Source organism: Vicia villosa, linkage group LG3, assembly GCF_029867415.1.
Source record: "Vicia villosa cultivar HV-30 ecotype Madison, WI linkage group LG3, Vvil1.0, whole genome shotgun sequence".
In the NCBI taxonomy this organism is placed as follows: Eukaryota; Viridiplantae; Streptophyta; class Magnoliopsida; order Fabales; family Fabaceae; genus Vicia; species Vicia villosa.
In genome coordinates, this window is record NC_081182.1 from 8,856,759 (window position 1) to 8,870,198 (window position 13,440).

The following is a 13,440-nucleotide window of genomic DNA, read 5'->3' on the forward strand; positions in this document are numbered from 1 at the left end:
TACTATAGATCAATGATGATACTTGATAGAAGTTGGTGTTGTTTAATCCGTTAATCACATTTGATAGAAATCTATGACAAGGTTATTGAAAAACTGTCCCGCCAAAATGGTTGCACTAAACGTTATTGGAATATGCCGATACTGGTAATGTTATTTTCCGTTTTTATGATGAAAAAGCATTGTGGTTAGTTCATAGTGTGATGACCGCAATCTCTATCCTGTATCTATCGGAATCGTGAAAGCCTTGACTTTTCCATTATTTTAAACCCTTGTTAGAATGAAATACAAGCTAAGGGAGTGGTGAAGTCAAAATCACTTTTTTGGTTGTTATGTTGATCCATGTAATGAACGAAATTTATTGAAATGTAGATCTATTGTTTGTCTCAATTTTGTGATCATAATTATTGTGCTGATTTGATATTATTGTTATTACGAAGAACTCATAAGTGGGTGAGTGAGTCCCCTCATATAAGTGTAGTTGCCTCATTGAGATTACACTCTTTTTCTTTATCACTAGAAGAATAGAGATAGTGTTCTTTTCCCCCTCTCTCACATCGAAAGAATTGCAAACTTCTTGTTATGGTTTGATTGTCATCTGTATGTTAAGGTAATCCTAATATCTGACATTTGTAGTTAGAATTATTGTATGTGAATGTTAGAAATTAGGATTAGATATTATTTTATTGATTCGGTTTTATCAATTGGGATGATGGAGGTTGTAATCATATTGTGACTGCTGTTACTGTTTTTTGTTGTGATTTTTCCATTCGCTCTTCTCTACTGATCAGTGTCTTTTGTTCTCTATTTCTGTTTTACTACTATAATACTAATTTTAATCATTAAATTCTGGGTTTTGGGATGCATCTTTTTAAGGTATAAATCCTCAAATCATAAAATTTATGCATATGATTTGTGAATTTACCTGATTATAGTTGGATAAGTTAATACGTGGTTCTGTTTTCATGGACTTATTCGAAGGAACTTTGATTTGTGTATTGTTTGCTTATCATCTTGAATTATTTCATATGGTGTTTTGTGGTTCATGTCTTTTGACGTTTCATTGATATTATAAAATGATGCTTGAATGCCAATAACCAAAGACCTTTGAACAGCAGGGTCAATGAATTGCTGAGTTGCCTGTGTTGTTGTTGACAATGTTATGTAGAGCACACGTTTTCCTCGAAATTTCTACTGACCTTTTGAAATATTTAAGCCACCATTAAAAATAGAGAAAATGAGATATGTGTAAAATTAGTTTACGCCGTCAATCAATCACGACTATGTTAAATGTCATGTCATACTGTTATTTGACTGTTATTTTTAAATAAGTTATATGACATGGTTAAAAGATGAATTTTTATTGGACGACAATGTAAAACTATTTTACACTATTAGTGTACTACCTTTTAACTCTTAAAAAAAATGAGAAAATGGGTGATACATTGACTTGGTATGGGTCGACTTATACGACGTGTTTGTCGACTCTCAACTACAGAATGCAGAATTTTTCTCATCGTTGGAGGCCTTTTGTATCTCCGATTTCGATTACATAAAAAGTCTCAGTCTCAAAATTTGACGTGCTACAATTATCTAATGAGTAAAACAACAATTTAACACATAATTCTCATTTTTCTCAAAAACTTATAAACCCCAAAGCTTCAACCCTTAACAATGGTGAAAAATATTCCAATTTCAAAACACTAAGATCATGAAGGAATGTAAAACATTATTCCAATTTCAAAACACTAAGATCATGAAGGAATGTAAAACATTATAGGTCACCTTGTAGACTTAGAAAAATTACAAATATGACATGTCTATCTTCAAAAGTGCATAACTCTCTCCAGTGCCAGAGTCAAGAATTTTAGACAGTTTTACTAATTTTGGCCCTAATTTTGTCTAAAAATCAGCCATTAGGTTGGAGGGTATGCAAAAAAAAAAATTGAGCCCGGGCGCGTATCTGGACTAGATTATCCGAACTAGATGGACCATGGAACCGCCACTGACTCTCTCATTTTTTACAATTTGGGGGTGGTTCTTTTTTCCAAATTTTCATCTTGGATAGGAGAACATTTCATCTTTGAATGTCCAAGCCAAATTCATGTTCTAAAACATTCAAAAACCTTAAGCCTTTTGTGCACCAAACTTGGGCATAACCTATTTGATGTAAGGCATGACCCAAGATTTCAGGTTTTTCCCTAAAACCTTATGATCATATCTTCTTCCTGAAGTAAAAAACCTTATGAGCATATCTTTTTCTTGAAGTATCCAATTGATGTCATTCTTTTTGCATTGTGTTCTATGCAATAAGGAGAGTATTTGGTTCATATTTTTACAATGTCAATCAATCACCATCATGTATCCAATTAGACTATTATTTTATTTTTAAAAAAAATTAATGACATGACAGGTCAATGGTTTTCTATTAGATGACAATGTAAGACTATTTTACACTGTCAAACATTTTAACTCTAAAAATATACACTGTCACGACACTACCTTTTAACTCTAAAAAAATATACTCAAGCTCTTTTTATCTAAGCACTTCTTATTTTCAGTTTTCCTCTTATATTAAAAAATATTCGGTTCGTAGATCTTTCTAAAATGTCATTAATTAATACTTTAATGTGTAATTTAACTTCATATTCCAAGATAACGATGTGTTATTAATAAACAGCTTACCTAAAATCAGTGTTTTAAAAAACGGACCGATCATCAAATTGGTGAGGGTACTGGGTCACTGATTTATTGGTTGAACCACTGGGTCATTGATCGAACTGCATAACTAAATCAGATTAAATCGAATAACTCGATAGAATAAATCAATTTCTAATGCAATACTATATATTTATTAAATCAATCGAACCAGATGACTCAGTATCTAAAAGAATATCACAACACCTACAAAATTTCAAAATATCATAATATCACATGTTTATTCTTTACATTCAAATTTTAAATATAATCATCAGTCATCACTCACAACAAAATAATACAAAATATAAAATTTAAATAAATTTTAAATCAGGTCTAATTGTAAATATAGGGAAAATTATTCTAAATAAGATTTGAATAAAGTCTAATTATATTTTACTTTTATTTTTTAAAAAAATCATGAAAACGACGTCGTTTTATACGGAAAAAAAGAGCATGCATTTGAACCGCTGATTTTCAAAAACTGTCAGTTCACCAATTTTTCCGATTTAAATCGGTTCTTACTGGTTCAATAACATATCTGATCCAATAATAAACATGTAATTGTCAATTTGTCAATCGGATAACAGCACAAATGATAATCGCACCTAAACAAATACTAGGTAATTTTGAAGTATTCATAAAAGTAATTAATATTATGTTCAAATAAAATTGACCAATTAAAATTTGATTTTGAAAAGATATTAGTATATTAGAGTTTAAAAAACCCAAAAATAGTTTGCGTTGTGAAAGCAAAATGTGTATATAAAGTGATTATATACACATGATTCCTTAATCAATACACAACTTAATAAAATAAACAATCAAACAATTTACTAAAATGAACAATCAAACAAAATTTACACAAGAATGAACAATCAAGCAAAGTATTGAATAGGTGTTGAATTTAATGAAGAATCAACGAGACAAAATAAAAGTGTTAGATTCTAACAAAGTCACAGCTACTTCACCATAATTAAATTCTTATTTTATCAAAAATTCACTAAGGCGCGTTCGTACTAAAGTCTAAGAGCTTGTTTAAAATCATAGATGACTTTTTAAGTTAAAAAACATTAAAAAAATGTCATGGTCCTCAAAATCAAGAGATGGAGAGACATAAACTTCTTTGTTTATAAAGTTGTTAAGAAAACCCGATTTAACATTCATCTGATACAATTTAACATCCAAGCAGCAAGTAAATGCTAAAAGGAGTCGTAATGCTTCAAGACGAGCTATGAAAGCGTAAGTCTCCTCATAATTAATTCTTTCAGGCCGATTATACCCTTTTGCCACTTGTCTAGCTTTATTTATACTAAATATGTCATTTTCATCCAATTTATTCTTAAACACCCATCTAGTATCAATTATGGTTTTATCTTTAGGAAGGAAAACAATGTCCTAAACGCCATTTTATTTAAATTGAATAAGCTCTTCTTGTATAGCAAGGAGTCATTCTTTGTCAAATAAAACATAAAAATATATTTTAAAGCTCAATTTGAGAGATGAAAGCAATATCTTACAGAAATTGCTAACATGAGATCTTGTATTTACACCTTTTCTGATCTCGCCAAGTATTTGATCCAACAGATGATCTTTCACAACAATTCAATATAGAGATAATTGGGTTGAGGTCTCTTGTTTATCTTTCTTTTGTTCTCTTTCCTCTTTATCTTCAATAATGTCATCTTCGGTTGATGGAGGAGGATCCTCTTTAAGAATATGTTGTTGATCAAATGTTTTTTTTATCACATCTGAAACATCATAAGAATTGCCTTTCCTCGACTTTTGAGGTCTGGTTTCATAAAAGCTACATGAATAGACTCTTATATAGATTACGTTCTAAGATTGTAAACTCTATATGCTTTACTCGAAGTTGTGTATCTTGGAAAAATTTCTCCATCATATTTTGCATCCAATTTTACCAAGATTGTCTTTTTCATTATTTAAAATAAAATATTTACCGCCGAAAAACGCAAAAATATGAAATATTAGGTTTCCCTTTAAGTAGTTCATAGGGTGTCTTGTCTAGGAAGGGTCGAATGACCATCCTATTTAAGATATGGAATGCAACATTAATCGCATTCATCCAAAAGTACTTAGATAAATTCATTTCACTTATCATTGGTTGAGCTAATTCTTCTAAAACATAATTTTTGCACTAAAAAAATACTATTTTATTGTAGAGTTCTAGGACATGAAAAGTTATGAGTAATCTCATTTTCGTTACAAAAGTTTTCAAATTGATGGTTTACAAATTCACCACCATAATGACCACGCAATGTGATAATTTTTAAATTATAAATATTATGGACAAGCTTAGCAAACTTAACAAAAGATTCAAAGGTCTCTTCCTTGTGGGCTAAGAAGAGCTTCCACGTAAATCTAGTATAGTCGTCAACAATTACAAACATGAATAGTTACCGTCTAAACTTCTTGTCTTTGAAGGGCCAAACAAGTCTATATGGAGAAGTTCGAGAAATTTTTTTAAGTTGAAACAATGTCTTTTCGATTTAAAAGATACTCTCATTTACTTTTTCATTTAGGAAGCATCACACAGTTTATCTTTAGAAAACTTTATTTTTGGTAGACCAACTACTAGATTTTTGGATGCTATCTTATTTTTAAGTCAAAATGTACATGTCATAAATGACTATGCCATAACCAAGAATTTTCATTCTTAGTGACTAAACATTCAATACCATACATACACATCATCTAAGCCAAGAAAATAGATGTTATCAATCCTAGAACCCTTAAACACAAGAATTTTACTTGCCTTATGTTCAATTAAGCAACTCAAAGTATCGAAAACCATATAATAACCCTTGTCACATAATTGACTAACGCTAAGTAAATTGTGTTTAACTTCTTCAACCAATAAAAACCTTATATTGGTAATTGAGGAAGGATTTCCCACAATACCTTCTCCTAGTATTTTACCTTTCGTGTTGTCTCCATAAGTGGTGTGACCGCTTTCTTTGTGATCGAACTTGATAAAAATCACACAGTCTCCCGTCATGTGTCTTGAACATCTGCTATTTAGGAACCCATACTTTTTGTGAACACAACCTAGAGGGTTAGTTAAAGAACACTTAGATATCCTAACTTTAGTATCATTAAGAACTTTGAAATTCCTAATGTGACAAAGAGGTCTAATGCGACCTTAATAACCACAATAAATTACATGTTTCTTTAGATAAAATGCTCTTTCGATCTCTTATAAAAAGCAGAGGTTTTACTTAAAATCATTTTCTCTTTCACTTGAAGAAGTAGAAACACTAGTGGATAGAGAAATAGCATAGGCTAATTATCCTTTAAGGTTTTAATTTTTCACGTTTCAAAATTGGACAAGTATCACAATCTATCTTTAATACCTTTTCAGTTAAAGTACGAGAAACATTATTCTACTTATAAATGAGAGATGCATGCTCTTCCTTTAAAAAATCTAAATCACTATTAAGATCATCAATCTCCTTTTCAAGTTTGGAAATTATTCTTTTTTAGAGAAATTTTCTTAAAATCACCTAATGCTTTTGCATGAATTTCTCTAAATGCTTTCGACAATTATTTGTAAGAAAGTTTAAATTCAGGACCAGAATCATATACCTCTGAGTCTTCTTGTGCTCCATCAAGCACATATTTGCACATTCATCATCTGAGGTAGAACTCAAAGATAAAAATAAGCTCTTATCTTTCTCTTTTCTTAAAGAAAGGTTACCCTTCTTCTTGTAGGAGTCTTTTTTTTCGTTTTTCTTATTGTGTTTGTTGAGAGTCGGACACGTTGTTCGATTATAACTTGACTTTTTTGAATTCAAAGCATGTGACATCCTCTTCCTTTCTCTTATTTTCCTTCTTATATGGATGTGACTCTTGAAATTGATCAGTTTTTTGTCAGAATGTTTGAACTTATGCTTCTTCATATATTGATTGTAATGCTTGACGAATATCCTTATATCTTCTTCTTTGAAAAAGTCTTTGTCAAAACTATCACTAGCATCCCCTATTTTCTTTGCCTTTGATAACGAAACTTTCAAGGAGATATCTTGCTTCTCTTCTTTTTCCTTCTCATTCTTTTTCGAATTTACTTAGCTTGCAGCAAGTCGTTTCAGCTCATTCTCATGTTAAATAGTTTTTTCAAACATCTTTATGATATCCAAATTATTAAGATCATTTGGTTCTTTGTAACATTCTATTGTCGTTCCCTACACATAGACCTTAAGATTTTGTTAGCACAAACTTTGTTAGAAAATGACTTTCATAAGTTATCTAGCTTGTTCATTAAATGGAGAAAACGAGTTTGCATGAATTCTCCGATTTCATTGGATTCCATACAAAAAAGTTATACTCATCTGTCAACGTATTGATCTTAGAATCCTTAACATCTTTAAATCCCTCGTAAAAGACTTTAAGAGCATTTCATATTGCTCTGCTTGCAGAGAACCATTTCAGCTCATTCTCATATTAAATCAGCTTTTAAACAATTTTATGATATCCAAATTACTAAGGCCATTTGATTCCTTGATGGTTGTAACCTTCGGTTGTTATTCCATGCACATAAACCATAAAATTTTGCAAGCAGAATCTTTGTTAAAAAAAGATTTTCCTACGTTATCCGACTTGTTGACTAAATGGAGAAAATAAATTTGCATGGATTCCACTGTTTCACCATATTCCATACAAAAAAAAATTCATACTCCTCTATCAATGTATTGATCTTAGAATCCTTAAGATCTTTAATTTCCTCGTAAAAGCTTTAAAGAGTATTCCACATTTCCTGTGAGCTCTTATGATGTGAGATGGAATAAAATACTTTAGCACTTAACAAAGAGATAAGTATATTTATCGCCTTCAAATCATATGATACATTTTTTGTTTCATCATCTAATCAATCTTTTAGGAGATTAACAACACCATCGACTTTGTTTTTAGAAATAAAAGGCCCATCTGATCAACCGAGCTATATATTATCGAGTTCTCCCTCTTGCTTCCTAATCAAAAGCATTATTTATCTTTTTTGCTTTTATTTTCCTAAAACTAACTTTGTTTTTTTTATATAATATTGCATCCAATAACCTTTTATACTCTTCATGGCAACCTGAGTATTTCTCTTACCATCAAGTCTTTTTTCACATTAAATTTTAGATATTTCTTACAACTATGATGCTTCATCATCATATTCATGTACCTGACAACATTTTTTACAATTTATTTTTTCATTCTTCTTCAAAAGCAATTTAACTTTTTTAAGTGTTTTAAGTGCACCTAACATAAATTCCCTTTCTTGTTAATTGATACTGTTTGACCCTAAAAACTCGCAGGACAGAAACAATCTTAATAAAACACTTGTAGACATCATGTTATTATTTTTGTCCCCAACACTATTTCTAACTCCTCCTATAACCCCACCCATGGATTTCACATTCTCCAAACCACCACCATGAGGCAACGACTGAGTAGGCAATGCCCCAAATCCAATACCACATCAATAACCTATCATTTCCTGAACCAAAAGACTAACATAGTAATTGAGTCATAACTCCAGAAACTTGCATTTAATCCTCAAATTAGACAACATGATATTTCTCTCAATCCATTAAAGATCAGCTCAACTTCTTTGACCCTCCCTGTCGAGATAAGGCCACCAATTCAAAGGTCAAACAAGCTTCTACTGCTATGCCAATACCGTCATTAACTCTCTTTGCATTGTCTACAACATGGCAAACACAATAAAACTCAGCAAGTGCACCACCAAAGAAGTTATTAAAATCAAAACCATCTTTAGTGCAAAGTAAGGTGAGGGTGCCCATGGTCCGATCAACAGGCCCCCCTCATCCCAACACTATTAGACTTGGTGCACGAATATAAATGGTTATTGTGGGATTCTTAACACACCCCTCACGTCTAGGAATGAACATTATAGAATTAAAGTTTGGCCAAACTCATCTCGATAAAACCAACATGTAAGGAGAGAGGTGTCCCGCTATATAAACTCTTAATTCGCCGGAAAGAAGTTCCTTCTAATTAGATAAGGGATATGCTTTTGTAATAGCAATTGGATGCTTTCTCAACACGGATTCCAGGGCTTATTCACCATCAAGCGCGGTAAGAGCTGCTATTTACTCAAGAGCGGCTAGTCTTGCAGCGGCAACTGCTTGAGCTCCTAGAGACTGAAATATTACAAATGGATAGAGAGACTATCCAAAGAGTTCATCCTCCCACAAACTGAAAAGTGAAACAATAAGCTAAATCAACTCAAAATATAAGCAAGCTCTGAGTTGCAGTAGCCATGTTGGGATAAACTTTTACTTTCCTATTTCATATGGAACATAAAAGTAGGACAACAACAAAACCAACACTTCCACATTTCAAAATCAATTGCAGTACTGATACGAAATAACTGAGTACAACAGGAGGCAGAACAAAGAAAAAGAAAAGGTAGTTCTTGCAGAATTGCTTCAGTGTCAACTATACCATTGTTATCATGTTTATATTTATTCAATCCAAATCACACTCATAACAAACTAACCTTTGCATCAAGACCAGTATCAAATTAATGTCTCAACTCCAACTCGAAAAATTACATAAAATACTGCTTATAATTTATAATTCAATTACCATAAGCATTGCTTCCAATTACCGTAGATTTTTAAGCAAGAAATTCTAAACCTCTATGAAGATGTAAAACTGGAAATTAGAGCATCATCACATATAACATTGGCGATCTTCTTTCATGTGCTAGTATCATTGTCTTTAAATTTGAGGAATTTTCAAACCTTCAAACGAAAAAGAGATGATAATCATATTGAACAAGTTTCGAATCAAGCCCACAGCTCTGACACACAAGTGATAAGAACAGAAAACTAAATAGTAAACAACAATTATTGATTGAAGACGCAAGCGACTCAATCCGTCATCTAAACATATCTCAAAATCAAGATCAAAACCATATCAATAACGACAAGAAAAACAACCAAAAGAAACATAATCGGAGCAGGAGATGCAACCGAGTCAGAGTAACGTGCAACAAATGTTAGTGATTACTTTGTTAGGAGGAGTGAGAACTCATTAGAAGCAAAATTTCTTCATTTCAACTAAAATCATGGTTTGTCATCTCAAATTAATTTTTAAAAATAATCTAATTAAGTTTATGGCAAACATATTATTTGATGATGAAATTTAGTTGCTCGGGTGAATTTAGAAGCCCGAACTTTAGTCCAAATATGTCATCAATGAAGACAATTCATGCCATATTCACTATCTTGCAAACCACAAAAAAACATATGCAATTCTAAGCTAAACTCAGAACTAAGAAGTAACATAAGAAGTAAGCTACCACATAATTTTGTTCTGAGGCACAATTCAGTCTTGCTATAACAACTCTATTAATAAAACCGCAAGAACTGAGATACATTTCAAACATAGATGCATCCTTTCTAGTATTACGTTTGGATCGTCCTAGCATTCCCTAACCTATCAATATCCCATACTATAATCTGTTTCCTTTCATACCCTATTTGACTGCTAGAAATGAATGACTCACAGTAATACATACTGATAAGCTATTGGAAATATTCAACAATACAAATGAGTGATGTAAATGATAAATACTCATTGAGAACTCCAATCTTTTGTCTGATGAAAAGTATCTTCTTTATCAGATGCCATTGTTATCGTTCCATTTGCAACTCTCTGCAAGTTAAAGACTGAAATCAGTATGCATAAATAAAACTGCTGCCAGCAACAAGTAATCAGCTTAGAATTGAAGCGTTGATTTCAAAGCTCGCGAATAATTAAATAGATCTGATTCAAACATATATGTAAACAAAGCTTAGTGTTGTCAATTGCGGTTCATTTAAATTCTGCTATGCAACAGCAATTTTTTGAAATTCTGCTATTGCGCTGTAGCCGCTATTTACAACATTGACAAATCTATCAACCAGTTTGTTCAAGTCAGATGAGTATAGAAAGGAGGTAATTCATACAAACCTTAAGACACTGGCTATTTCTAGTGTCACAAATTGGATAATCTTGTGGACAACAGTGACGCTTATCCTTACAACACACGGCAGAACTTACACCACAACATTTCCAAGAGAAACATATTCCGAGAAACTTCCAGGAACAGCAACATGTTTCACCTTCTGAACAGTGAGTAAACAGATTACACCTTACAGGACCTGGCGGAGGTGGAACAGGAGGATTAGGGCTGGTCTTGGTCGGATATGAAGCTAACAAGTTGATTCCACATATCCCTGCAGAACTTTCAGTGTTTCGTAATATGTGTATGTAACCATTCATTCCCCAATATTTTCCCCATGAGTTCTTCACAATCCAATGATCTACTCCGTTCTCAGAACCATATCCTACAATCAACACCGCATGATCAAGAGAAGTTGAACAAGGTCCAGTGAAGATACCCTAAAATAGAAAAAAGAACAGTATATTACAGCAAATTCAGTATAGTAATCGGTGAAACTATATTACAATATTTTGACTATTGAGCTTAACCTTCGAGTACATCTGAAAAGCCCTCGCACTACCACATATGCCTACGCTAACAGGCTGGACTGCAACAGCCTTTAGTAGTTTGTTCTCATCTTTCGAAGGCACATCCGTATAACCATCAATCGTAACAACACGCCTTTTTAACTGTAGGATTCAATACAAGTAAAACATAGTAAACACCAATATCAACAAAATCAATAAACAAAAACAAGTTAAAGCGAATGATAATCCAATCTATAAGTATGTCACAACCTACCTTGTCTTTTTTGCAAAGTACTTGACGACCTTCATACGGGTAATCTTCTTCGGTATCAATACCTTTATTCTCAATGATAAATTGATATGCATAATCCATGAGTCCACCACCACAACCACTATTATACCTTGTATCACAATCTACCAATTCTTGTTCAGAAAGACTTACAAGAGACCCTGTCACAATTTTGTTTATCCCTTCAATAGCCCCGGTAGCTGAAAATGACCAACAAGCACCTGCATAATAACACTACTTTTAATAATCACTATGAAGTAATAATCACGAACACAGAGACACAGACACCAGACACATACACAGAGACAGAGACGAGACACTACCCTGACACGACGACACTAGTAATAATTTTATATCAAAATTTTCAAATCTAATGATTATTTCTGCATAGTATAAAAAAAGTACCGCAGCTTCCTTGGTCTTTGACGTTAGTAACAGCGCCACTCTCTCTCCAATCAACCTGCGACGGAACTTCCAGAAGATCATTATCATCAACAACCGGTTGATTCTGAAATTTGTCGAATTTCAATCTCAGCAACGAAGGAGGCAAACCGAGACGAGTGGTTTTGAATTCTTGGTGAGTGAGATCTGCGAAAGCGTTGAGGGAGAGGGTATAACTGGAATTTCCCATTTGGTTGTGTTGTGTGACAAACGCGTAATTGTCTTCGAACACCTTGAACCTGTGAAGCTTCTCTTCTTCAGAAGCGTATGTTTTGCCATGGTTTTTGCTCCACTCTTCGAAGAGTTTGGAAGTGTCTGAAGAAGAGACGAAAGATGAAAGAGACAAAAGGAGGATTAGAGATGGCAATTGAGGAATGAAAGTGAAAATTTTCATTTTTTGTGTGTGGAAAAGTTGAGTTTTGATTGCGTTGGGTATATATGAGCCAAATTGAGCTACGTGTTTTTTTGTTTTGATTGCATTAAATAACAACCCAAACAAAATGTGTGCAACTCTGGTTCTCTTAAATTAATCGAATCGGTTTTAAGATACTGAATTTTCAAAAATAAATACTACTATTTTAACAATAACAATATCACAACTATAAATGTTTTTTTTTTTTTTTAACTTTTTAGTTTTTAGTTTTGTTTGATATGTTGTAGTGTTATATTATATTTGTGGGAATCTTTTTAAGTATGGGCAATTTTGGAGTCTCCGCGTTAGAGTGATGTCGCTTGGATGACATCCAGATAGAGTAGAGTAGGGAGTCTGTTCTAAGAACTGATGATGTTTAATGCAATTAGTTAAAGGAGAGGGAGTCCACCACTATTTCTTGAAGATTGGGCGGTCAATAATTTTTCGTGATCATGAGGGAGCAGTTGTCGCCCCTAAGGGTTACTTGAACTCTAGGCCTAAAAAGGTCACTATATATAACTCTCCTTTAGGGGGAGGAAGGGCATATCGTAAGCCATATAGATCACACTCCACATACGCTTATACTTAAGCACACAACTCAATAATTAAGTAGGACCTCTAAAATCACCGTGAAACACCACCGTACAATGCTTCTTGCTGTCGTGGGCAAATTCTAACCACCATACAGCTTAATATACCTACTAAAGCCTCCGAGTCCCCCTGCCTTTGTAGGAGAAACATGCACTCCCGTACTTTTTTATCAATACAGTGGTGCCCTGGTAAAACTAACATGGGCCACGCCTTCTTTATCACCATACTCATTGTTACCCTCATTCCTACACCTAGCCATTTTCAGCCATGGTTAACAAGAGAGCTCCATCACCTACGCCATAAGCTACAAGCGGTAGCGGTGATCCTGACTCCTTGGCGGAGATGCGTGTCACCATGGACGAATTACGTCTCCATAACCAAACACTAGAATACGACGTCCACAATATCAGACAATGTCAACAAGACTCCAATCCTCCGGAGGATATGGAAGTGCTAGACCCCTTGCCACTCTCAGACGAGATATGAGGGCGCTTGTCCCCGAGGAATTTAAACCCCCCTCCTTGGC

At 33.3% G+C, this 13,440-nt stretch overlaps 1 protein-coding gene across 1 annotated transcript; it reads right to left on the minus strand.

Moving 5' to 3' along the window:
- Positions 1-9,917: 9,917 nt before the first annotated feature.
- LOC131660230 (zingipain-2-like) lies at positions 9,918-12,383 on the minus strand. The gene is made up of 5 exons (XM_058929413.1): positions 11,876-12,383; positions 11,456-11,691; positions 11,203-11,343; positions 10,681-11,112; positions 9,918-10,383 (listed from the first exon to the last, which is right to left on the minus strand). The coding sequence occupies exons 1-5, from the start codon at positions 12,303-12,305 to the stop codon at positions 10,303-10,305; spliced, it is 1,320 nt and encodes a 439-aa protein (XP_058785396.1). The 5' UTR covers positions 12,306-12,383; the 3' UTR covers positions 9,918-10,302.
- Positions 12,384-13,440: the final 1,057 nt, after the last annotated feature.